The 25,460-nt window shown below is 42.2% G+C and overlaps 2 protein-coding genes across 2 annotated transcripts in view; both read right to left on the bottom strand.

The window, feature by feature from the left end:
• Positions 1-6,358: 6,358 nt before the first annotated feature.
• On the bottom strand, positions 6,359-24,406 carry LOC127048204 (cytochrome P450 4V2-like). The gene is made up of 11 exons (XM_050947761.1): positions 24,181-24,406; positions 22,727-22,839; positions 20,342-20,427; positions 15,304-15,494; positions 14,784-14,853; positions 13,477-13,603; positions 12,181-12,372; positions 11,091-11,193; positions 9,521-9,655; positions 9,184-9,363; positions 6,359-7,529 (listed from the first exon to the last, which is right to left on the bottom strand). Exons 1-11 carry the CDS (start codon positions 24,389-24,391, stop codon positions 7,336-7,338), a joined length of 1,602 nt encoding a protein of 533 aa, XP_050803718.1. The 5' UTR covers positions 24,392-24,406; the 3' UTR covers positions 6,359-7,335.
• LOC127048205 (cytochrome P450 4V2-like) overlaps positions 6,359-25,460 on the bottom strand; it is an 86,114-nt gene continuing 67,012 nt past the window's right edge. Inside the window, exon 12 of the transcript XR_007773571.1 lies at positions 6,359-7,026. The gene's annotated coding sequence lies outside the window, so the exon portion shown is untranslated. The remainder of the gene's footprint in view (positions 7,027-25,460) is intronic.

Genomic DNA, 25,460 nt, shown 5'->3' with positions numbered 1-25,460 from the left:
GGTACAATGGCTACTGTGTCAAATTCTGGTGTCACTGTTCAGGAAAGATGCTGATAAATTGGAAAAGGGCCACAAGATTGCTTAACAGATCGAAAAATCTGCCTTATTTTGAAAAATTCAAGAAGTTCAATCTATTTAGCTTATAAAAGATAAGGTTAAAGGTTGGACTGCTGGAACAATTTGTATAGCGGGGATATAGATATGCTCTCGTTCAAACAGGAAGTAATTCAAAAAACTCTTATAGCCTGCATCATGCAGGAAGTTAAAACTAAATGATCATAATGGCCCTGTAACAAGGTGGCTTGCATATGCCCAAGAGAGCCTGAGCCTGAGCCTGAGCCTAAGCCAACCCTCATTACAAGTTGAGCCCCACCTGAGATGAATCAGATGCTTCCAATATAAAAGGCAGCAGGGAGCTGCAGCTGGGGTGTGACTGAGAGAATAATTAAGTCTGCCAAAGGTAGACAGTCTTGTAAGCTGGGGCAGATGAAAAGGGCAGCTATGAGGAGCAAGTGTGGCTCCTGCAGGGCCCTAGCTAGCTAAAGCCTCTGAATAGGAGGGAAGATGAGCTGAAAACTTTGTGTTGTTTTGGACTTTTGAGTTCTAGTTTTGATCAACTCTGTTACCAGCCTGAGTAGAGCTGGTGAAGAGTGAATTAAAGGATTGAGTTTGGAAGATCAGTGGGGACAATGAGTTCTTATAGGGGTCTGCATGAAGGGAAAATAGAGGTTTGATAGCCACCGAGGCAACTCCACCCACAAAGGGGTGCTTGTGAGGCAGAAAAAGGCCACTATGCTACAGGTCCCCTCTGGCGTTACAATCTATTAAATCAATGTACTACTTCTTAAGGGGACAAAAAGACCGTAAAGAGGGCATATTATGCTCCCAGTTGCTGAAAACAGTGAACAAACAAATTTCTAGAATGCAGTAGTAACAGGGATCCCATGTCACAAGCCCTACTAAGAGAGAATGACAATGATGGAACCTGGGGATGGTCATGACACCACGTGTTGCTGTTGTAAGGTCCTAATCTGCACCCACTCTGCCACTGAAAGGACAGAGATAAAGGGATGCCAGGATCCTTAACCTGACTCTGCATGCATTTCAGTACCTTCAGTAAGCATGACAATAAGAGAAGAGTTTGTCTGATTATTCTGAGAAGGCTATAACAGTCATACATATAATGCTGACAGCACAGAGCTAATGATGTTCACTAAGTATTTCTCTAGCACAGACAGTGAATTTGCAGGCTCCACAGGTACAAGATGTAATTGTATACAATTAGCATCTTTGTGCTTTTTCTGATCACATTTCTAAACAACTGTAAGCTATGTGTACCTCTGTAATAGTCATAACCACACTGCAAAGTTATGAACAATATCTGAGTGACAGTGTATAAATTGTATCTTGTTGCAGACCTGTCAGTTTTTCTCAGCAGCTGCTGGTCCAGAGAAGCACATTTCATTTTGGAAACACCAGCTGGCAGTGTTTCTCAAACACATTTTTTTTTCTTATTGAAGTGAGAAGCTGAAAAACTAGTTTCAGCGAACTTTAATTTTTTTCTTAAGTTTTCTGTTTGTTCCTGAACATAAGAACACCACATTAATCATGAAATACCCAAAAATTCCCAACCTATAAACATTTCCCACCAGACTGATGATCATGGAGCATTGATTAAACACAGTATCACTCTGACATAAGAGCAACTTTTAGTGGCTCCTGTAAGACACTGATATCACTATATAATAAGAATAGTTTGACCATATTACAGTTACATATGAATAGTTCTGATATCACTATATAATAAGAATAGTTTGACCATATTACAACTCAGGTACATAATTTAGTGCTGTTCCGAAGGTTATTCAGTCATCCATAAAAGGCACAAACACACAGCAATAAAGGATCAACACGGCAAATTGCTTTATCTGGTTACTTTATCCTAGTACGGTAAGGCATTAACACACTGCAGTCTAGTTGTCTGCATTCTATAGCCATGTGATCTGCTAATACATAGTATTGAATACATGGGACATATTCCAAGTCATCCTGACATTTGTGTTGTGACATGCTAACTTTACAGATCCCTACATGTGACAGCCTGCAGCATTCTATAGGGAAAGATGGTGCAACAGACCATCAAAGCTAGTGACCCAGTTATACAATATTTTCCTTTTTGCATAACCTTGCCTGCTTCAGCATAATACTCCTTCTATGGGAGTACGTAGGCCCAGCATTACCCAAGGGATTATGGCTACTTGCATTCCAAACATATATTTTTCTTTTCCCCCTTCTGTGAGGTGTGGTATCAATTGCTTTTGAGTAAGATAGACAACCAAGATTTCGAAGAGACTAACGATTGTAGGCACCTCTATAAAGTATGCGGATCACTATAGAGTATCTGTACTCAAAAATGCATCAGTTTTTGTCTCTTTACTATTGCACACTCCTTACCATTGGATAAAGAAACCATTGCAAGTTAGTGAGCTCAATAAAAGATTAGTGACAAAAAATGCATTTTAAACTGCTATGGATGTTCTCAGTTTTGTGGATTCCCTATACTCACCAAATCCTGCAACTGGCATTAAGCAGAAATCAGTGAAAGCTGCAGGTCCTCAGCACTTAAGGCCTGATCCTGCACCATTAAAGTCAGTGAAAGGTTTGCCATTGACTTCAATCTGCACAGGATCAAGCCCTTATAGAACTAGGTGCCTAACTCTAGGTCACCCAGTTTGAAAAGTTTTGTCTAGGGAACTCCATCAGGGTCACAGGGGGAGATGGTGTCAAAAATGGAATCAGCCTCTTGCACAGGGAACGTGCTTCCTCACATGATAGTGAGCTTCGTCTCAATGGATATTAACAATTAAACCTACTAAAAGAGCGTAATGTAAAACAACATGTTATAAAATATGCCTGAATTGTCATCAGAATTTTGGACCCTATTGTGAGAACTGAAGTGCTCAAACCTGGCCATAGTTTTCCCACCTTGTTGAAACCTATTATTATGTTAACCAAAAAAATTAAACTTCGTGTGTGTCAGGGCCATTCAAAATCCCTTAAACTTTGTTAACACCCACTCTTGACCTTTTGGTGGCAGCCACTTGCTCCCAGAGCTCAGTACATCTGGAAATCTGATCCAAGCTCTTCTCTGCATTCCTCCTCTGTAAATAAACAATGTGCATGGTGACACTAGCCTGAAAAACTACATGGGTAATTAGCATTACCCTTACCAGATTCATTTTGGTGGGGTTTCTTTCAACAATACACTTTGATGTACCACATGTACTACCAACAGGCAGAGGAGAGACTAGGGTGCTTAGGTGAAGCTAATGATTAAGTTAGTGACTTGCTTTCACTGCACAGCTGAGCCCAGAAGATACAAATGCCTAATGGGATCCTCATCAAAGCATACTTCTTATAGCTCTCCATAGAAGGAAATTGTTAGTGCAAGCCAAACGTAAAAGCATACACACAACGGTAAAGAGACCAGAATAGTAACTTCAAAAAAATCAGGGGTCCAACTACAAAAAGAATGGGGCAACGAGAGCTGGGGGAAGAGAAAGTCCTAAATTTGGGGCCAAAAAGATCAGAATCATAAGAAAAGCACCTTTCCAAAGAAACTTGCCTTCTTTGTATTTATTATAAAGTGGGAAGGGATGGGCTGAGACCCATGCCAAGGAGAGCAAGTTTCATTCCCTAGGTCCCACTGAAGCAAAGTCATGATAGCCTCAACTTATTGGTGCTCAGCTGGAGACACTTTAAATGGGGCTTGACTTTCATAGACTGCTGAGCACTCTGAAAATCATGCCCCAAAAACTGAGGCAACCAAAATCATAAGTTGATTTGGAAAATCTTGGCCAATATAGAATTTAAGGTCAGAAGGGACTACCAGATCATCTACATTGAGTGTTAGAATGCCTGAGGTTTAGGTCCTCTGCGACTTCATGCCTGGGGAGAGTTAAGAGGCTAAGAAGGGGATTCATAAAATTCAGCAAGTTGAGCAGGGAGCCATATAAGCAAGCCAGTGGGAAATGCCTACGCCCCCAGCCTTTAAAGGGATGTTGGGCCTGAAAGACAGTGAGAATGATTCTATAGCCCAGGGACTAGAGCACTCACCTGGGTGACCCCAGATACAGTCCCAGCGCCAATGAAAATTTAAGTATGTTATACAAGTGGAACAGCTTCATCAGGAGACAATGAAAGACAACCTCACCAGAATACCCTACCCTGTAGCCTGGTGCTTTGGGCACTCACCTACAAGATGAGAAAATGGGGAAGGGAGGGAGGAGTTTCAGATCTCTGCTTTGAAGCAGGCAAAGTGGGGATATGAATCCATATCTTCCCCATCCCAAGTGAGTGCTCTAACTCTTAGGGTATGAGGTGGGGGCAGCAGCACCTCCCTCAGCTGTGTTTTGTGTGGGGTATAATCTGGTAAAGAACTAGTAAGCATGCCTACCAGATCAGATAAAATAGGAGGGAGACCTCCTAGACTGAGGCTCCTGCTGGGGTTTAGATGTCCAGCTGCTCCACCGTGTCAAGACAAGAGGTTTCAATTCCTAGTCATTGGATAATCATGGGCTAGAGAAAAGCCAGACAATGACTCCATAGCCCAAACCCTGCACAAAATATGCCATAACTCAGAAGCTAGGACACTTTCTTGAATGTGGAGAGTATTTGTGAAGTTCAAATACACTGTCTATATCAGCAAGGGAGAAAAATGCATCTGAGTCTCCTACATCCTAGAAAAGTACCCAAACCCCTCGGCTAAAGGTTACTAGGAAGCTCTTTCCCCAACCCCCTCTCGTGAATCCAGGCTTTGTTTTTATAAAAATGCCCAAAACTAGAATGGAAAATTTCAGCTCAAAACATTGTTTTGACCCTGTCATGGTACAATTCCCCACTCTGAACCTTAGCGTCCCACAGATGGGGTACCAGCATGAATTCCTCTAAGCTCAATTACCAGCTTAGGACCTGTAGCGCTGCCACCAACCAGGAATTCGAGTGCCTGGTACACTCTGGTCCCCCCCAAAACCTTGCCCAGGGAACCCCAAGACCCAGACCCTCTGGATCTTAACACAAGGAAAGAAAACCCTTTCCCTCACCGTTGCCTCTCCCAGGCTTTCCCTCCCTGGGTTACTCTGGAAGATCACTGTGTGATTCAAACTCCTTGAATCACAAAACAGAGAGGACAATTCACCTTCCTCCCTCCTTCTCTTTCCCCCTCCCAGACTCTTCCTGAGAGAAAGTAATCCTGGCACAGAGAGAAATCAGCCTCTCTCTCCCTCTTCCCTCCTTTCTCCCCACCAATTCCCTGGTGAATCCAGACCCAGTCCCCTGGGATCTCACCAGAATAAAAAAATCAGTCAGGTTCTTAAACAAGAAAAGCTTTTAATTAAAGAAAGAAAACATAGTAAAAATTATCTTTGTAAATTTAAAATGGAATAGGTACAGGGTCTTTCAGCTATAGACACTGGGAACATCCTCCCAGCCTAAGTATACAAGTACAAATTAAAATCTTTCCAGCAAAATACCAATTTGAACTCCTTTCAGCCAAATACACATTTGAACTTCTTCCAACCAAATACACATTTGCAAATAAAGAAAACAAACATAAGCCTAACTCGCTTTATCTCACTCACTATTCTGAATCTATAAGAACCTGTACCAGGGAGATTGGAGAGAAACCTGGTTGCACATCTGGTCCCTCTGAGCCCCCAGAGTGAACAACAACCAAACACTAACTGCACACACAAAAACTTCCCTCCCTCAACATTTGAAAGTATCCTGTCCTCTGATTGGTCCTCTGGTCAGGTGACAGGCAGGCTCACTGTTCTTGTTAACCCTTTCCAGGCAAAGAGATATGAAGCATTTTTGTTCTATTAACTCTTACTTATCTGTTTATGACAGACCCAATTTAAAATTTGTTGATCGTTCAATACTCTGAATAATTTCATTAATGGTTCATCCAAACAAAAAAGGTTTTTGTCATTTTTTTGAATTGCCAAACTTACAAATCCATTATTCATGCAGCTCTAAGTATGATACAGTATTTAATTACATGATCAACATACTTGTTTTTCCACAGGACCTGGGTATCACAACAGATGTTGGCTCTGCGTGCTAAATTGTTAGTTATTTGTGCTGGCAACCAAACTTCTCATTTTTCTGCACAGACTAGGCAGATACAGAATCCCCACCTTGTCCTCTAGTACCTGTTCTGTTAAGGGAGGGTGGTTACGCTCGACACTACCTACGTTTTTATTGTATCCTAAGGAAAGAAGCTCATGTGGTGAGGATTGTTGTGTGAACAAAGTGCCAGAAACAGTAACTGAACAACAAGAAAAACCCCTTCTAATAATTTGATACTTAGTTCCTTTATAAATGGTTACAATCCTTTAAAATGCAGAGATTTATATAAATCTCAATGAGAATCAACTGCTAGCTGAGCATATCATACTATAAATTACATGACAAATTAATCCAACATTCAAGGATACAATAACATTCAAAGATAACTGTGAAGAACACATACATGTTGGAAAATATTTCAAATTCTCCTCTCATTGTAGTGCAACCCTACTGAAGCTAGAAGGGCTGCAGTGCTATAAGTGAGAGTGGAGTTTATTTATCACATGACAAATTACTGAATGAATTCACCAGAAACTCCCAAACATAATAACTAAAAATATACTGGTCTAGATCCTCAGCTGGTGTAAACTCACCCAGCTCCATTGAGGTCAATTATTATTTAAGTCCCCAGAGATAAGCTGATTCATACCAGCCAAGGATCTCGTTCATTGTTTGCACATAGCTCCAAATTCACTTAAAGCCATCTACATTTAACCTGCCACAGTTCCAGGCAAGAACTACAATTGTCTAATTTCCCTCACATAAGGGAACTCATCCACCAAAAATATTCTAATGGAGACTCTTAACTGCCAACACAAAGTGCTGTTATAGACTATGGTTAGAAGGCAACCTGCATAACCCTACTCTTGGAGAGTGGAAACTGGGCATGTCCTAAACCTTATTAACTTGTCCTTGAAAAGTCAGCCAATTGACCATTTCATGGAGCGACATGAATGATCATCTCAGAGAAGACGATGGAATGTGCCAAGACAATGGATAGTAAGGATACAAGATGTATCAACTGTCAAAGCTACTTTCTGAGACATCCTGCCATCTGAATGGGAGGGAAAGATCATATCCTGAGTTAAATTTTTACAGTACAAAAGACCTAGAGATTCTGAAATATTTTGATATATTTACAATTCTGTAAAAAGATTTTGTGATCAGAGTACACTACATTATACTGCTGAGCACATGTTTTAGGATCTAAAATCCTTGTGAGATTTCTTCTTCTGACACACACTCTCTTCTCTTCAGTTGGATCCAGATACCCTTATTTGGGCGAAGTATTAGTTCTCCCACAAGGCCAAGCCCTTCTCGTTCTTGACTTGTTTCCACCCAAAAGTGTCGTAGGATGATGGCTAGAACAGCTTTTTCTTCCATCTGTGCAAAGCGCTGGCCTTCAGGTTAAATTGGAACAAAAACAGTAGTAGTTTAGTACTCGTAATTACACGTCAAAGATTTCCCACAAAATCCAGCATGGGAATAAGTGTGCATCTGGTGTCACAGATTATAAACCAATATGGGCCAAATTCAAGGTTGAATGGATGTGCACACACAAGAGGAAGGACAGAATTATGTCTATTTTTTATCCTAAAAGTGGAGTGTGCTGGTGTGGAAGGGAGGGGGAGGAATTAAGCAGATGATCAAAGGATTACAAGAAAAGAGGAGAGGCAAAAAATAGAAATAAAAAAAAGAACTAAGCAAATTGATAAGGGTCACGGACCAAACAATTCGCCCTAATTACACTAGAAATTTACACCAGTATAGCTTCATCTCTCAGGGGCATGAAAAATCCACTCCCCTGAGAGATGCAGCTATACCAACCTAACCCCCGGGATAGACAGTGCTAGGTCGACAGTGTTTCAAGTGCAGACAAGCCCGTAGCCAAAGATTTAACTCAAAAGAGGTGTGGATTTAAAAAAGTTGTCTTGTGCTGTATCTCACCCTTCCCTCAACCCCTTCTCTGTACATTGTCTATTCAGACTACCAACTATCTATGCAGGAATTTTTATGTCTGCAAACCATGCAAACTTCTTTGGGTGCTCTAGAAACAATAATTAATTAGCCTGGGTATAATAAATTAGATCATCTTTCAACACACGAAGATCTGATCAAGAACAAAAGAGTAATCTTTGAGGGAGTGGGTTAATTTTAGATTCACTAGATATTTGGACTCCTGAGAATGTCTACTATAACTTCACACTGCTGACAGAAGAATCTCAACACCTGTTGCTGAGAGCATTGTCAATTGTGATGCTTCTGTCATTGCGACTGACGAATACAAAATGGAATGAAATCCTGAAAATGAAATGAGATCAGACCAATGGAAATTTACCTTCCTTTCAGTATTTTGACCCATCTGAGGTAGAATAGTGCTTCTAGATGAAGGCTCAATAGAGGAACAGCTTTTCTGATGTCACACCAACTATATAATATAAACAACTTTTGGAGTATTGTGTATTTTTTAAATCCCCATAGCTCTGTTAGATGCTTCAGACAAACAATTGTAGACACAATCTCTACCCGAACAGCTTACAAGTTTAGGAATTCAGTGAACACCACAGCAATAAGCACAGAAGACAGAGGAGGGTTCTTAAATTTTCCCCTCCAGCCTGTTGGTAGAGATCATTGTATAGCCAGCAAACATATCCCAAGGTAAAGGAGAGAAAGACAGTGGCTCATGTTGTTCCCTAGTGAGTTGTCAGCGTGTCTTTGATGGGTTCTGGAGTCTTGAGGATGTGTCCAGGCCTCTTGAGCAGAACTGAAGTTAGCATGATACAGTGCTACATATGGAGCACATCCCAGTAAGGAGGAAAACAATAAAGTGGGCGTAATGTGGACTCTGAAGAACCCCACGGGAAGAAAGAAAATGTAGTGACAATGATAATGTGAGATACCGGTAAAAATTGCTCTGCTGCAGTTATCAGCCACAGAGACCTGAAATCTCCATTCAAATTCATAGGCTCTGTTGTGTGTACTACAGCAAAGGCATCTTCATCTAAGTGGTAAGAAAATAAACATATATGGGACCTATTACACTTTACCACGTACCAATACAGTTTCTGGGTCCAGCAGAGAAGGGCACATATGCATATGGGTGCCTTCTCTTAGAATTCTCAGGGAAGAATCGCTCAGGCCTAAATTCTTCTGGGTCTGGGAAAATCTCCGGTTCTCTGTGCAGTACATAAGGAACCACAACTACCTCTGTTGCTTTTGGTATCTTAAATCCTCCTGCAAAAACAGTATCAACATGCCAGTGAAGTAAGTGGCTTTCTCTAAATGGAGACAAAGCTCAAAACCAATTCTTGACATGGGCACCACCTTGACGGAGCAGATATTTATCATACCTAAAATGATGAATACACACAAAAGGCTGAGAACTACTTACTAATATGGCAATCATCACTTGTGGTGCGGGCAAAGAATGGAACGGAAGGGAAGAGACGAAGGGCTTCTTTAAGAACACACTCAAGATATCGGAGCTTCTTCAGGTCATCCATTGTGACAGGCCGCTCAGAGTTCCCTGATCAGAATCACCACAAGGGTGTGAGAAACATCTGTCCTAATCAGATTAAACACACAAGCTATTTTAAGAGGCTCACAGCTATCTTAAACAATGACCACACTACAGCTGCCCCACTGTACTTATATCAGAGGGGTAGCCGTGTTAGTCTGGATCTGTAAATGCAGCAAAGAATCCTATGGCACCTTATAGACTAACAGATGTTTTGGAGCATGAGCTTTCGTGGGTGAATACCCACTTCTACAGATGCATGTGGTGGAAATATCCAGGGGCAGGTATATATATGCTAGCAAGCAAGCTAGAGATAACAAGGTCAGTTCAATCAGGGAGGATGAGGCCCTGTTCTAGCAGTTGAGGTGTGAAAACCAAGAGAGGAGAAACTGGTTCTGTAGTTGGCAAGCCATTCACAGTCTTTGTTCAATCCTGAGCTGATGGTGTCAAATTTGCAGATGAACTGAAGCTCAGCAGTTTCTCTTTGAAGTCTGGTCCTGAAGTTTTTTTGCTGCAGGATGGCCACCTTAAGGTCTACTATAGTGTGGCCAGGGAGGTTGAAGTGCTCTCCTACAGGTTTTTGTATATTGCCATTCCTAATGTCTGATTTGTGTCCATTTATCCTTTTCCGTAGAGACTGTCCAGTTTGGCCGATGTACATAGCAGAGGGGCATTGCTGGCATATGATGGCGTATATTATATTGGTGGATGTGCAGGTGAATGAACCAGTTATGGTATGGGGCTGATCTGGTTAGGTCCTGTGATGGTGTCACTGGTGTAGATATGTGGGCAGAGTTGGCATCGAGGTTTGTTGCATGGATTGGTTCCTGAGCTAGAGTTATTATGGTGCGGTGTGCAGTTACTGGTGAGAATATGTTTCAGGTTGGCAAGTTGTCTGTGGGCAAGGACTGGCCTGCCACCCAAGGCCTGTGAAAGTGTGGGACCATTGTCCAGGATGGGTTGTAGATCCTTGATGATGCGTTGGAGGGGTTTTAGCTGGGGGCTGTATGTGATGGCCAGTGGAGTCCTGTTGGTTTCTTTCTTGGGTTTGTCTTGCACTGTACTTATGGGTTTGAATCATTTATCTCAATTTTCATTCTTGTGATGCCCTTAAACTATTATTATGTATTGTTTGTACTGAGATAGCATTGAAGAGCCCCAGTCATGGACTAGGACCCCATTGTGCTAGGCACTGTACAAATATAGAAGAGATGGTTCTTGCCCCAAAAAGCTTACAATCTGAGTACTGAAATCTGACACCGCTCCCTTAGCATCCAACCAACTCTTAGTGACATCGAGTTCTCCACAGAAGAGTTACAGCTCATGCAGTGGCAGTTCTGTGGTTTATTTGCCTTTTTAAACCTCTACACAGAAATGAATATGTAAACCATATCCTGTATCATGCAAACTCACACCCACATGCAAGGAAAGAGTAGAAACTTACCAAACACTTCATCCAGTTCTCTGTGAACTTTCTTCTGGGCTTCAGGATGGCATCCAAGTAAGTAGATGGCCCAGTTCATAGCAGCAGCTGTTGTATCATGCCCCTACAGATATAGATTTACTCAGATGTTCAGATCTGCATTGTCCTCATGCATATGAAGATAAATATATACAAAGACTAAGGGATATTATTGTGGTGTGGCCTAACTGTACAGATACAGAAGAAAAGATAAGACTATATGAATCATGTAATAATTTGGTACCCAAGACTGAACATGAAATAACCAGTTATGTAATAGGATGGATGGAGACCAAGATAAGAAAAAAAACTGAAGCTAATAATAATTAATAAGCAGAAGTCCATTTGCCAGCCCTTTTCTATTGCTTAGCTTTTCTATGTTGACTGGGTGAAGGGTCTTCCTCCGTGTTCAGTCTCTATGAGGAAGAGGTTTGCTGTTGCTTCCTTGTAGACATAAACTTGTTGACCCACTAAACCTCTCTTGACAGTCACAATAATTTAAACACTATATAGCAATCTTAAAGTCACTATTTTTTCCTTAGTCAACTCTTGCAAGGGCATTTACCCTTCTTCACCACTTTACAATGAAATGTAAGTATACCTGACTTTTTAGTTACTCACTATCTTTCCTATCCAATGATAAAATATACAGTATTACCATCAATTACCAGAAGAGGGCAAAGCAATTTAATTTTGCTAAGATTATATATTACAAACGTAAAACTCAGCCATTCAGGTACTACATGCTAAAAAAAACAAGAGAATGTTCATTAGCAACTGATTTTAGTACAATTAGTTTAATTTTAATCAAACGTACTCTAATTATGACATACAGTAATAGCAACCACAATACAATTAATTCCATTGCCTCCAGGAGTACAGATTTACACCAGCAGAAAACTGGGGCAGTACAGCAGGGAACCAGATGCAGTGTGATCATTTCCACTCATCCTGTGTCACAAACGATATAAATGTAATGGAAAGGGTCCAAAGACAGCTGACAAAAGCGATTAGATATATACAAAGATTCACTGTGGGAAGAGATTGGGACCATTCAGTTTAGTTGGAGTACCTCAAACATGAAAGTATCCACTTCCTCTCGAATATCCATGTAGCTCAGTTTGTTCCCTTCATCATCAGTTGTACTGAGAAGCATATCAAGAAAAGCCCTTCTCCTTTTGGGCCCACTTTGTTCGCAGTTGTCATCAAAGTCATCTTTCTGTTGTGTGTGCTTCTCTATTTCATGGGCTTTTTCTGCAATAACCTTAGATATAAATCAATACATTATTTTTTCCACAGTTTCGATTCCACAATCTAAGTGTTTGGTCGCTGCTTTAAAATATATGTACTTTAAAATAACTTTTATCTCAGATATTTAAAGACTGACTCTACCGCTGACTCCATACTACGCACTGTTTGGTGATATTAAGCGACATCTACACCCACCCCCTTAGTATTTCTCTTAGTATTTGTTTTCTTATTGTACACTGACTTTGCACAGGTCAGGGTTGTGAATCATGTGGAATCTGAGTTTTTAAGTCCAGGCTGGCTCTTTGCTTTGATTGTCCTTCATTTCTGAGTCTTCAACACCATGTCTGTAGTAAGCAATTTTATAATACTGTACTGTGACAGTGCATCACACAAAATGCATATCAGCATCAAGCTGTTATAAAAAGAAAGACAGGATTTGACTGGTAACCCAGGTTAAGCACACCATGGTAGCTGGAGCAAATGAATTAAAATCAGATGTTACTTCTATGGATTTAAAATTAAGAGAAACTAGTGGACTTTTATTAAAAAATGGGTCATCTCCATGTATTTTTTCCTTGCTGAAGTGTATTCATTGGGGTTTTTATATTTAAGTTTTCCATGCAGTCCAAATTTCTATCATTTTCTCAAAATTCAGATCTGAACTGAAATATTTAAGTACTGGACAAAGCACCAGAACAAAGCAGAATGCTATTTTAAAATATTTTAGCTGTTACAGGCCTTAGGGTGTAGTGATCTGATTATTGTAAAATGTTTAGAAAACTGCATGTTAAAGGAATTAGGATGATTCTATGTGATTTTTTTATTTTTACCACCAGTTACAACTAAGTTATACTATTACTATGTGAGGGTGACCCATTGGCTAAAACCAACACTCAAGCAACAAGTTCTAAGTCACATTATCTCGCCTCTTCAGAGGATTTCTTTAGGGACTGAATATCATAAACATTCAGTTCTCCTATTATATCTGTACTACAGATAAGGCGTTGTTCCCAATGGCTGATTCTCTGTCACCACATTCACAATCTGGAATCTCTATATTTACTACGTTATTTCTCTTCATTGATGGGAACACAATAGAAAAAGAATAACTGGTTACGTTGTCAGTAAAACTGTGAAGGATCTTGAGGCTTCTGTTATGCTCCCTTCCTTCTTGGAATATAGGGTACATCAAGTTAGACCAAAGCCAAGGAGACTTCTGTCTATGATGAATGAGGTCACTCATCCTAGAGTAACAAAAATAGCATTATAATATTTATTTCTAAAAACATATTCACAAATGTCCACAAGAGACAAATAGAGTCTAAATTTCCTGGTCCTGGACAGGATGATGCAAGTACCACTTGATGTAGCTGACACAAACCATTTTGTCTAATCTTTAGGGATGCCCTCAATCCACTTTTAATTAATTATAATGCTCAGTACCAGCTATAATACTTTTCACATTTTTATTTATATAAATAATTCTGTCCAGTGGAATCTATTTTCCCATACAAATCAGTATTAATCCAACAAGTTTGCCCTGAGGAAAAAAAAGTCCAACTTTTTCTCTTGGTCACACTAATGTAAATCTGGAATAACTCTACTGAAGTCCACAACATTAATCTGCGTTTGCAATAGGATCAGTCACAAAACAAATCATTGTCTTACCAATGCAATGCTTGGCCTAATATAATCTGATGCAGACCCGTATGGTCTGATTCTTATGGTCACTAAGGCGCTTTTATACTGCTGTGGCAATAAAAAGGGGCCTTGGAATTAGAATAAATTACACGTACACCCAATGTAAGGTCACTTTACAGTGCTACGGTGTGGCTCTAATTTATTCTCACTTCACTGCTGTGTTACACCTCCTGTAGTCTTTTACACTAACGCACGATGAGTGAAAAACATTACCATTCTAACCTGACATTATTTCACACTCACTTTGCACTGTGTAAATGTTTATATAAGGTGCAATCAAATTGGGCTCAATGTGCTATGTAGATTCAGTGTCCCCCCTCCTCTGCGTCTACCCCAAAGAAGGCTCAAAGGAGCTGTGGTGACTAGTCCAGCCAATATTAGCTATGAAAAGGCCGAATAGCAACTGCAACATGTTCACACATTACAGCAGCTGGCCTTGTGGAGCCATTATGGAGGTCTCTTCTGTGCACGTACAGCTTGCATAGGTTCTATCATCATCCTGTCACTCTACCTCCATATACCCTCCCCCATCCCCACACATGGGCAATGAAAGACCTAACTTGCACAGCGGGTCTTGTGCGTGGGTGAATTGTTGTTCTTCTGCAGGCCTTGTTGTCCTACCTGATTTTGCTTTAGAAAGATTTGAGGTGATATAGCTGACACTGGCATTCTCAATCCTATACCAACAAAACTATAAGACAGACTTGAAAGATTTACACTTACTTATAAACAGCACAGACATATTTAGAATCCCTGTTGTTCTGCGCACCAACATTCTTGCCCATCGCAGTTTCTATAAAGAGAAAAGAGAAATGTATTAAGAATACATTAGCTGGGTGGAAAGCCAGAAGTACATTGAGGACATACAGCCAGGTGTTGCATGAAAGCATTGCAGCCATTTACATCCTCATCTCATGGTGTTTCTCTTTTTTTAGAATGTGTACTCTCTTTCTGAGTCTAGTCCTAATATTCCTGTTCCTTTATCTCTCCCTCAAGTTAGATTCCATATCCCTGTTACAGCCCATAACACAATGTTTGATTGTTCATATAGACACAACCATAAATAAAACAGAAAAGATGTGTTCTGTGCTGATAATACAAAAGTAGTGGTGAAAGACCAGCAGGGCTTTTTTGTCAATTATCTCAACAGTTATCTCTGAAACTGTAGCATTATGGACAGCAGTAGTCTCCTCCTCATTTACAGCACTTCTATAGCAACTGTTGAATCATCACCAGGACTTACCACAGATTATATCCAGGGCACAGAGCGCGATGTCTAGAAAGCAATCAAAGGGCTCTTTGTCAACATGCTTTTCAAGTTTATCAACTAAAATATTGGCTTGTTCGTTCATAACTTCTAGAAAATCAGCTAAGATTGTGAAGTGGAACGTGGGAGTTATCATTTTCCTTCTGGAACGCCACTTATCTCCAGTGCTACAAAATAAAGAGTTGGAAATTAAGTATACATAACCTCACCAAAAAAGAAACAGTTAATTCTTTGAGGAAGTGATCAGTGAATATACAATTACTTTCACTAGTTAAAACCTGTAGAGAGATTCTTAGAGCTAATCTTTTCAAATGTTGCCAGTAGACCATGTAGTCTTTGTCAGTCCATCCTCACTGATAACAGTAAAGAGTGGCTCTAATGACTTGTAACATTTTTCATATATAAATTAATGTTGGTAGTTGCAGCCAGCACTGCTCACCATAAGGGGCAAAGTGGAAGTACATTTTGCTACAAAAATCTTCTAATCATACAATCCTTCTCACAGCTTGGTGCTAACTGTAGCTGCTGCCAGACAAATACTGTGAACAAAAAATTATCCTCAGGCAAGGGTTGATATTGAGAAGGCACTTGAGGTGTAAGCGGATGAGAAGAAGGGTAAATAAAAAGCCCTTTGTTAAATACTTAGCAACCCAGCTCCAGCTAAGCCCATCTTCACCGATGGTGACTGCCCTCATTTTTACACTATGTAGAAAAGTGAGGGTTAGGGATAGTTACTGCTTAATGTGCAATTTATTACATCAGTATCATCTACCAAACGTTTCTCAGAGAAGAGGATTCATCTCCCACAGAGCTGTTAAGGTGATGGAACGGAGACTGGCCAAGTATATATTTCTGTGGTCCCTGTCCCCTGCAAATAGCTGTTTCTATTGCAGTGAGACCAACTAGTTTCCCTCCTCCCATAAAGCTCTTTCGGGGTGCTTGATCCCAGCCTCCAAAGCCATCTGGCTCATTCTGGGGTGGGCCAAGTCTACTCCACCTTCCCCTCTGCTGGGTGTCTAGTGAGTGTCACTGATGCTTCTCCAGTCCCCTCTCCCAACTACTGCTGGTCTCTGAGGTATGGACGTGCTTGATCTTGCACCATCACAACACAGCCTGGCCAAAGGAGCCAGTGGGCCTTCTCTCTTTAACTACTCTAGCCTGTCTGCTCCTTATGCTGAATCCCTGCTGCAATCTTAAGAAGAGGCCTAGCCTGTGTCGCAGATGGTTTCAGCAAGGAACACAGTATCTTCCTCTTTTGAGCAGGGGAGCTCACAACTGCCCCTCCCCCTGAAATCTCCTATTTATTAAATGTCCCCAAACTGATCATTTTCTTGAACTGAACCTCCTTTGTCTATAGGGTGAAAGTCAGGAATGCAGCATTGCTGAGATCCAGCCACAGTGTTAGTTCATTCTGAGTTTCTAAACAGCAAAAAATTATGGGGAAATAATCACCAAAATAGTTACAAAAGATCAGAAATGGCAGATACCTATATTAGACTTGTGCATCCAGAATAGCATAAGTAGGTACTATTGCACTGGGGGAGGAGTAAAGTGGGGCCTACCCGGGGCCAGCCCTCCCTCATGAATGGCATCCCCAGAACTGTACAGGGGAGACATCCACAGTGGACATTAGGTTCCTTCCCTCCCCAGGCACATGTCCTCTGGGGATAAAAACAGCAGAGAGGATCCGGCCAGAGACCGAAGCCAGCAGAGCAGCAGCAGAAGCAACTGAAGCAGGCACCCATGTACACTGATAATATTTTCCACAGCTTTGACTGGACTTTCTTTCCCTTGTGCTGACTGGGGAAAGGGACTGGAGCAAACAGCCCATGTCTCTATACCTCAGCTTTCCTCCACATCTCACCTGCCCCATATACCTTTCTCCATTCCCTCTTCTCATCTGCTCTATCCCTCTCATCACTCTCCTTTCCTGCCTTTTCTGTTGTGTGAATCTCCTCCTAGCCCCCTTCAGAAAAAATCATAGCACTAGTATGACATTTGTGCTTCCACATTATTCACTTTGCTTGTGGGTCACATCCCTTTCCCTCACCCTGTGTCTGTCTTGTCTACTTATACCGTAAGCTCTTCTTCGGGGAACGGAGGAGCTACTGCTGTGAATGTGTATGGTGCCTATGTGTAAACGGGCCCTGATATTGGTTGGTCCCTTGGCATTACCCTAATAATCATAATTCATAATAATAGGAGACTATCCCTTCAGCAGAGGTGATAAGTGCGTATAATTGATAAAGGTGGTGTGTTTATGTATTTGATATAGAACATAAATCCAAGCTGACTGAGTCAGATTCTGTCTGCAAGCTTGCTTTTCATTACACCCCAGCAGCCACACTTAAGTTCTAAGAGCTCAGAATCTGTGAATTTATGAATCCCACCCTTTGTCCTTTTTCTTCATGGACCATGGGGAGAACAAGTGTGTCTGCATTGCCCTCAGCATGCTCATATACACTTGCAGCTCTGTGTTAAGACAATGATTATAATCAAAACTCATTCTTCAGGGTTTCACCAGTCACCTGTAAGCATCAGGGAGGAATTTTTTCCCGAATGCACAACTGGCCAGATTTCTTGTGGGGGATGGTACAGGTTCACCAGGGGTGAAAGTAACTTAAGGGACTTACTGATATGCAGGGACCGGATCCTGAGCAGGAAGAGGGGCCTCAGCTAGAAGGGGCAGGGCCTTTAGATCCCTGAGCCCCTTAAAATCATGATCTAAAGGGCCCTTGGGCTCCAGTAATGATTTAAAGGGCCCAAGGCTCCCGGCCGTCACTATGGCAGCAGAGCCCCTGGCCATCTTAAATAACCGCCTGATCCCTGGGCCTCACAGCCACTACCCCAGGGCTCCAGCAGCGGGGCTCTGGCAGCGATTTAAAGGGCTGGGGGCTCTGGCTGCTGCCTGGAGCCCAGGGCCCTTTTAAATTGCCAGGTGGGGAAGCTGCCCCCTGCCAGTATGGTCAGCTGTGTATACAGTACTGGACCATATCAGCTTACTTTCACATCTGGGGTTCACCTTCCTCTGAAACATTAAGGATTGGCCACTACTGGAGACAGCACACCAGACAGGGTGGACCACTGCTCTGAGTGGTACAGAAAATCCTCTCTCAGACAATGGCTGGTGTGTCTTGCGCCCGAGCTCAGGGTCAAACTGATCCCAGATCTGGGGTCAGGAAAGAATCACCAAGTCAGATGGGAAGGGTACTTGGGCATTTTTTGCCATCCTTAACAGCACAATGTGTGGATCACCAACAAAGATCATTTGGGCATAGCTTACCTAATCAATTTCCTGCCATTGCAAGGGCCTTGGGTATTGGTAGCACCTTAGTCTTTCTTGTTCTCTGCCTGTAGCACACAACAGTTTAGTCTGCTGAGGACTGAAATACTTTAGTTTAACCAGGGCCGGCGCTTCCATTTAGGAGACCCAGGCGGTCGCCCAGGGCGCTAGGATTTCGGGGGGGTGGCATTTTGCCACCCTTGGCGGCAATTCGGCAGTGGGAGGTCCTTCTGCGCTCTAGGTCTTTGGCGGCAATTCTGCGGCGGGTCCTTCACTTGCTCTGGGACCCGCCACCAAAGTGCCCTGAAGACCAGGAGCCACGGAAGGACTCCCCCACCGCAGAATTACCGCCAATGACCGGGAGCGTGGAAGGACCCCCGCCTAGAGAGCCAAAAACCCTGGCACCGCTCCTGAGTTTAACCCAAGTGTGACAGATATGGCAATTTCCCGCAATATACTTGGGAGACCTTATTGAATTAAGTTTACATATGTTTGGGGTCCATTGCATTAAATGAAGGTTGTGGGCTTGGATGATCAAATGACTACATTGAACAAAGTAGCAGACAAAAATGGATTTTGTGGATAATACCAGTGAAATGGATTTCTTGGGAAATATCTAGGGGGAAGTGAAAGCAAATTTCACACTCATCCCTACCCCACCTATGGTTATGCAACTTTACCCTAAGGACAGGACAATCATCAGCTAATTCCCTAATCCCGGAATCCCAAGATCAAAGGACCAAGCCGTGTAAAGGAAAGATGAACCTATGCATCGCTGTGCCTGTTCTGAGCAAAAGCTGTAATGAACTTGTCACTACAGAAAAACCCTTTGGTGGGATTGGAAGGACTGACTCCTACCAAAGCCCCTGCTGGAGTAGGGCACGGTGGGAGTCATCTTTGGTAAGCTTTTCAGCATGCGTGTAGGTTCTTTTATTCTTTTGAATATGTTTTCCCTGTAATCCTTTCACCTTAAAAATAAATGTGCCTGCTTAGAAAGAGCTGTGTGGGAACTTATAACTGTGTGCAATTCAACTCTCTATAGCCTTTGGAGAAAAAGCAAAATACAGACACTGGCCTGTTCAGGCAGTTGTGGCTTGCTGGGAATATCACAGTAGAGGCAGGGAACTGCGCATCCTAGAAAAACCTCATCGGGAAGGAGAGAGACACAAAACGGTGATGGGTGAGGAGTTCGGAGCCTCGAGTGGGTGCCCTTGCACGTGGCTCGCCTTGAAGTTCAGGAAGCTGAGTCTGAGGACAGCTGAGGGCTACATCAGTAAGACTAAATGTGTCATTTGTGTGGGGAGAATATTTGATATTGCTGGATTATAACTGACTGATATTCTTTTGCTGAGGAATTAAAAGTTGTTTCTATCAATTATGGATACTCGAGCTCAATCCATCCGAGTGAGGTCTTGCTACATCATTTGCTCTAAAGTCTCATTCACATTCCTCACATAACATGATCCTTTCAAGAACTAATCCTTTCTAGACTCCAGATGGTGGCTGGAGGACCCCATTTTATGGCCCTGCAGGTGATACATGGGTCTAACGCGGCTCTTTGGGCATCTGTACTTTAGATTCTAATATTCAGACCATAATTGTGCTTTTATTCTGCCTATTAGCAAATAAAATATAATACACTCTAGTCTTCAGGCAGTAAATATACATTATATCTTAGAATTTAACTTTTCATAACTTTAAAGGTACATGACTATTTACATATTACAATACCTTGTTAGAAGTCCTGTGCCAAGCCATGGATGCAGAAATTTGTACGGAAAAGATTTTTCTATGTGCTTTGAACTGTTTAGAACAACCTACGAGCAGGAGAAAAGACAGAGGGGAAATATCTCTTGAAAAGAAGAAGTTGGTAACATTGTACACTCATTCTATTTTTTAGGAGGAGGGCACTTGCAAAATATGTTTAAAGCTATGACTGCTGTCCTATAAACTTGAACACTCATTTACAATCCGAGATTGCTTTGCATTGCTCAGTCAACTTTACAAACCCTGGAGGTACAGGAAAGGTCATTAACAAGGAAATATTTATCACAATAAAAATACATCACTTTGGTACTGCACTGTAAGGCCAGGAAAACGTTCCAATGGATTGTAATAGTCAATAGTATGAATATGACATTCCTTGTTAATATATTGCAATATCTCCCACGCCAAGGTAAGCTGGATGCGTGGACTGACAACCTCAACTCAGGGGGAGGGATAGCTTAGTGGTTTGAGCATTGGTCTGCTAAACCCAGAGTTGTGAGATCAATCCTTGAGGGGGGCCACTTAGGGGCAAAATCAGTACTTGGTCCTGATAGTGAAGGCAGGGGGCTGGACTCAATGACTCTTCAGGGTCCCTTCCAGCTCTGTGAGACAGGTATAGCTCCATATATTTTATTTATTTAACAGAGGTTCTCTCTCTCTCTCTCATGTGTCTGGTAAAGTACATCTTCCTAACCATAATATTAAACAAGAGACACAGAATATAACTATTTATGTAATATATCTACAAACTTTGCTCAACTAGAATAGGAGTCTTTCTTGGGTGAATGACACCATCTTGTGCAAAATCTAAGCTTTCATTTTTAAAGTTAAGTTTCTAGCCCTTCGGTCTGTGAACATAACAGTCCAACCAGAAATCAAGTTTACACCAAGGCAACGATGTCCTCCCAAACCCAAGGCAAATCAGTCTCCAAAGTGGAGCTGAGAGCGATAACCACAAGTTTGTGAAGAAGAGTCTTTTCAGAGGCAACAAATGGATTGTTTTCTTGGGAAAGGGTAGGGGTCAAACACAGACTCTTATTACCAGTAAGGTAAGTCATTTTGTCAGCCTCCTGGATTTTTAGTTGGGCTTGTAGATTTTTATAGGAAAATTCTGCAGATTTAAGCCAATGCTGTGCTTCCAGCAGCTCCCCCAGCAGCTTATTCAACTACCCCTCTTAACTCCACAGAACAGATATATCCCCAGAGGCATTTCCATGGGGTCAAGGTGAATGGGGGAGCATACTGAAGAGGCAGATTTACTCCAGTCCATGGCAGAGAGTAGAAGGGGCTCCTGGGGGTGACACTGGGATAACCTGAATTTCTTGGATGTATAAAGACTAAATTACATATACACCTAGATGCTGATTGTAGCAGGCACATTTTATACATTTTAATTACATAAACAAGTGTCCTAATCATCAGTGGCAGAAGAGATACCTGAACAACAGAGTTGCCATAAGGTTACTCTAAATAATGCATCCTCCTTTACAAAATAATGCCTATGGTTTTAATTAAAACACTTTTTTCAGTTTTAATCTAATTGATGCAAGTTACATCATTTCCATCAGTCCTCAAGTCCTGTTGAGAGATTTCTTTGTATGCACTTTATTTAATAAATACAATAAAATTATCTCACCCATGTATCACTTGCTAACAAAAAAACAACTGTACCTTGAAGATAATAGCACGACACTGATGTTTTAAACTAATAAATCATTAACACAGTATTTGCTGTCAGAACCTGTTATGTTGATAATGTGAAATGGAGTTCAAGGTTTTTCACAGTCCAAAACCTGAATAAACATTTCCTTTAGTTAGTTGAGAATCTCAGAAGTATTTTTAATCAATGAAAAGACACAGAAGAAGAAATTTTGCATTTATCTCTGAGAAAACTGCAAGCCATTCAGGGCTAGACTGTATTATTTGCACCTGCCATAGCAAAGGGGATGGCACTCACACCCCTGTAAGGAGAACACCAGAGGTATTGTGTCTGAGTTGCACTGACAGGGAGTGACTGTGTCATCCCTTTAGCTCATGCAACATACCACTGGGAGGAGCATCTAGCATGCAGTCCCTGTGCTCCCCTGAGTGCCTAGAGTTATAAAGCACCTGCACAAAAGTAGGCAGGGAGGGCAGGCAGGGAGGAGGAGGAGACCTGCATGAAGCCTAAGCTCTAGACGTAACAAGAAGTTTGCTGACTGGCATGTGCCCTTCATGACCAGCCATTTTTAATGTTTACTATAAAATCTGGAGATGAAACAAACAAAAAATTTCAAATTAAGGAATAACTGTCATGAATTGTATGGCTTGTACAAACAAATCTATTAAACATGAGACAGGAACACTCACCTCCACAGCATCTGGATGATATAAAATCACAAAAGGCAATGGTCCTATCCAAAGTTTTACCAGGGGTAGATTCCTGTATTCTTCAAAGATGTGTACTATTTGTTTAAAGAAATCTGTGGAGTGGAAAAAATCAGTTTGAACAGGTCAAAACCAGAACTGCTGTAATCATGTAATTGATCATGAGTTCACTGCAGTGTTAGTTTTGCTACTGTGACAAAGCAAGTATGTTTTGCACTTATTTATTATTTTGATTACAGTAGCACTTAGGAGTCCCAGTCAAGATTGGGACAAGCACTGTGGAGAAAGGCACAATAACTTCAGCACCTTACTTAGACTCATAGGAATATAGAAAAATCTCACAGTACAAAAAGAACTAGTATTGTCTGATTTGTCTTGAAAACCAGAAGAGCATAATGAAGGACTCATAACACTGTAATGTGGAACTGTTCCAGTTTGGAGTAAATACTGCCTACACTTTGAAAGTTTGTTCTGAAACAAATTATAAACATAACAGGCTCTTCCAATTATGAAATTATTCGGTGCTTTAGCATGACTCTTTTACCTTAGAATCTAGTGGGAAAACATCTACCATGGCAGTTGTTTTCAAATGCATTAACCATAAAGAGGCTGACCAAAGGCTATCTAAAATTTCACTGAAAGAGAAGAAATGGATTTCAAAGCATACAGGGCTGCAAAGTAGCTTCTGAAACAGGCAAACTTCAAAATGTCCTTTCGAACTCTTGAATGTTAAAAAATATTTGACATCAGTTAAGAAATATTTGGTAACAAACAATTCGTCCCAGTATAATGTTACGTTTGGACCAAGACACAGGAGGAGCTGAAAGCAACACAGCTGTCTACCACAGTAACTATTATTACCACTGCAGAAGAGAAAGTAACACAAAAGGGAGGCTTTGCAATGGGGAGAGGGGAGTGCTCAAATAGTTAAAGAGACAGGACATCACAATTAAGAGCTTGTTTTCAAGAAACAAATTATAATCAAATTATAAACTCATTGGAAATAGTGGGGGAAATACCCCAGGAACCATAAAGACTTGTCAGAGGTTTCTGGGGGAGGTTTTGGTTGGTTGAAATAGAGTCTCGGGAATGCTGCTTGGTTGTTTTGCCTGGATCTAGAAATGCAGCGGGATGCTGAGTATAAAACTGTTTTGTTTTTGTTTGCAGCTTGGAAAAAAAGAATAGCTCCCTCCTACTCTGTTATTCTCCAACAACGATTAGTGATGGGGCGAGTCCAGCTCCTACTTATACAGCCCCCAAAACCCCAGCCACTTCCCGAGCACGTTACAAATGTCTACACCGCTGTATGCCCTGTTGCTGGGGCTGATTCCCCAGGGGCATTGCGGTCACCCCAGGGAGAGGATGCTGCAGGCAGCAGCTCGAAGAGGGAGAGGGGTTTGCAAGCAGCTACCGCTACGTGTCTGGGCGGCCGTTACCTTCCCCTTTGCGCTCCAAGAACACAGTATTTCCTAGCAAGGGGTAACAGGGGCTGACCCCCGGAATCGGCTTCAGCGCCTTCCACTTCCCCAGATAAGCCAGGAGCAGGCGGCACGTGAAAGCTGCCAGCAGCCCGAAGAGCAGAGTGACAACTCCGGCCCCCCAGTAGAGCAGCCGATCCCACTCCGAAGCCAGCTGCAGAGCCCCCATCGCTGTCCCGAGCCCGGCCGCTGGGCGTGCACTGAGCCGCAGTCCCGGGACGCTGCACCGAGTGTAGAACCCGGGCTCAGGCTCCAGCCGAGGGAAGCGGAGCCCGGGAGTGGGGCGCGGGGAGGCAGGGGAGAGACCTGGGAACAAAGGAGTGGGAAGGAAGGAGGGATTCCCAGAGGCTGTATGAGGAGGAAGCAGAGCAGCAAAAGGCCTAGGTGCTGAGAGAGCTGCTGCACCCTCTGGCTTGAAGTGGTTTCCTTCACATACAGTTAACAGTTTGGTTCAATGGCTCTCAGCACACACCTCCACCCACCCCACAAATTGCTCCAGCACCCCGGGGGGAAGGAAACGCTACTGTGATCTGTGGCTGCTGTTTTTCTCACTATGTAACCGGGGATCTGCAGGAGGCTTAGACTAAGCAGCCTAGGATCTGAACTTGGAGGGTCAGGTGGGTTCTCCCTGTAATTGTCAGTGACCCTAACTACTACTGCTCATAGTAAGAGAGGTGAAACCATTTTTCACTCCGCTACTGCAGGATCCAGGGCACAACTCCCAGCCTTGTGGGCAACAGGGATAATAGGTTCAGGACACAAGCAATATTACAGAGGGGAGGAGGGACAAACCGCAACAACCAACAAGAATCAGGACAAGTATGAAAAGCTGGGATACACATTCTAAGAGGAACAACAGACAACCACAATGAATTGGATCCATGGGCATGGAGGAGACTACCCCAGCCATCTGTCACACAGAGCCACCAGCATGGCCAACAAACACTGGCTGCAACCAAACATGCATCACCTGTAGAATCCACTGCATACCCCACATAGCCCAGACATACACATGTAAAGAGCTGTACGTATTAAGTGCTACTGTTACCAATAAACTCAGCCCCACAACTGTGACTGCCCAGGGCCTTGTTATAGAAATGGCTAAATCAAGAGGACTATAGTGATGGTGCACAGGGAGAGAGAGTGTGCAGGTTGCCACTGTTACTGGCCAAATTTTCTGGTGGTGAAGTGTGATGCTGTGACACTTTACACCAGTAAAGACTTTGGCCCAATACCTG

This window comes from Gopherus flavomarginatus, chromosome 3 (genome assembly GCF_025201925.1).
Source record: "Gopherus flavomarginatus isolate rGopFla2 chromosome 3, rGopFla2.mat.asm, whole genome shotgun sequence".
Taxonomy (NCBI): Eukaryota; Metazoa; Chordata; order Testudines; family Testudinidae; genus Gopherus; species Gopherus flavomarginatus.
The sequence above is the reverse complement of the archived record's forward strand: the minus strand, read 5'-3'. Positions and strand labels throughout refer to the sequence as shown.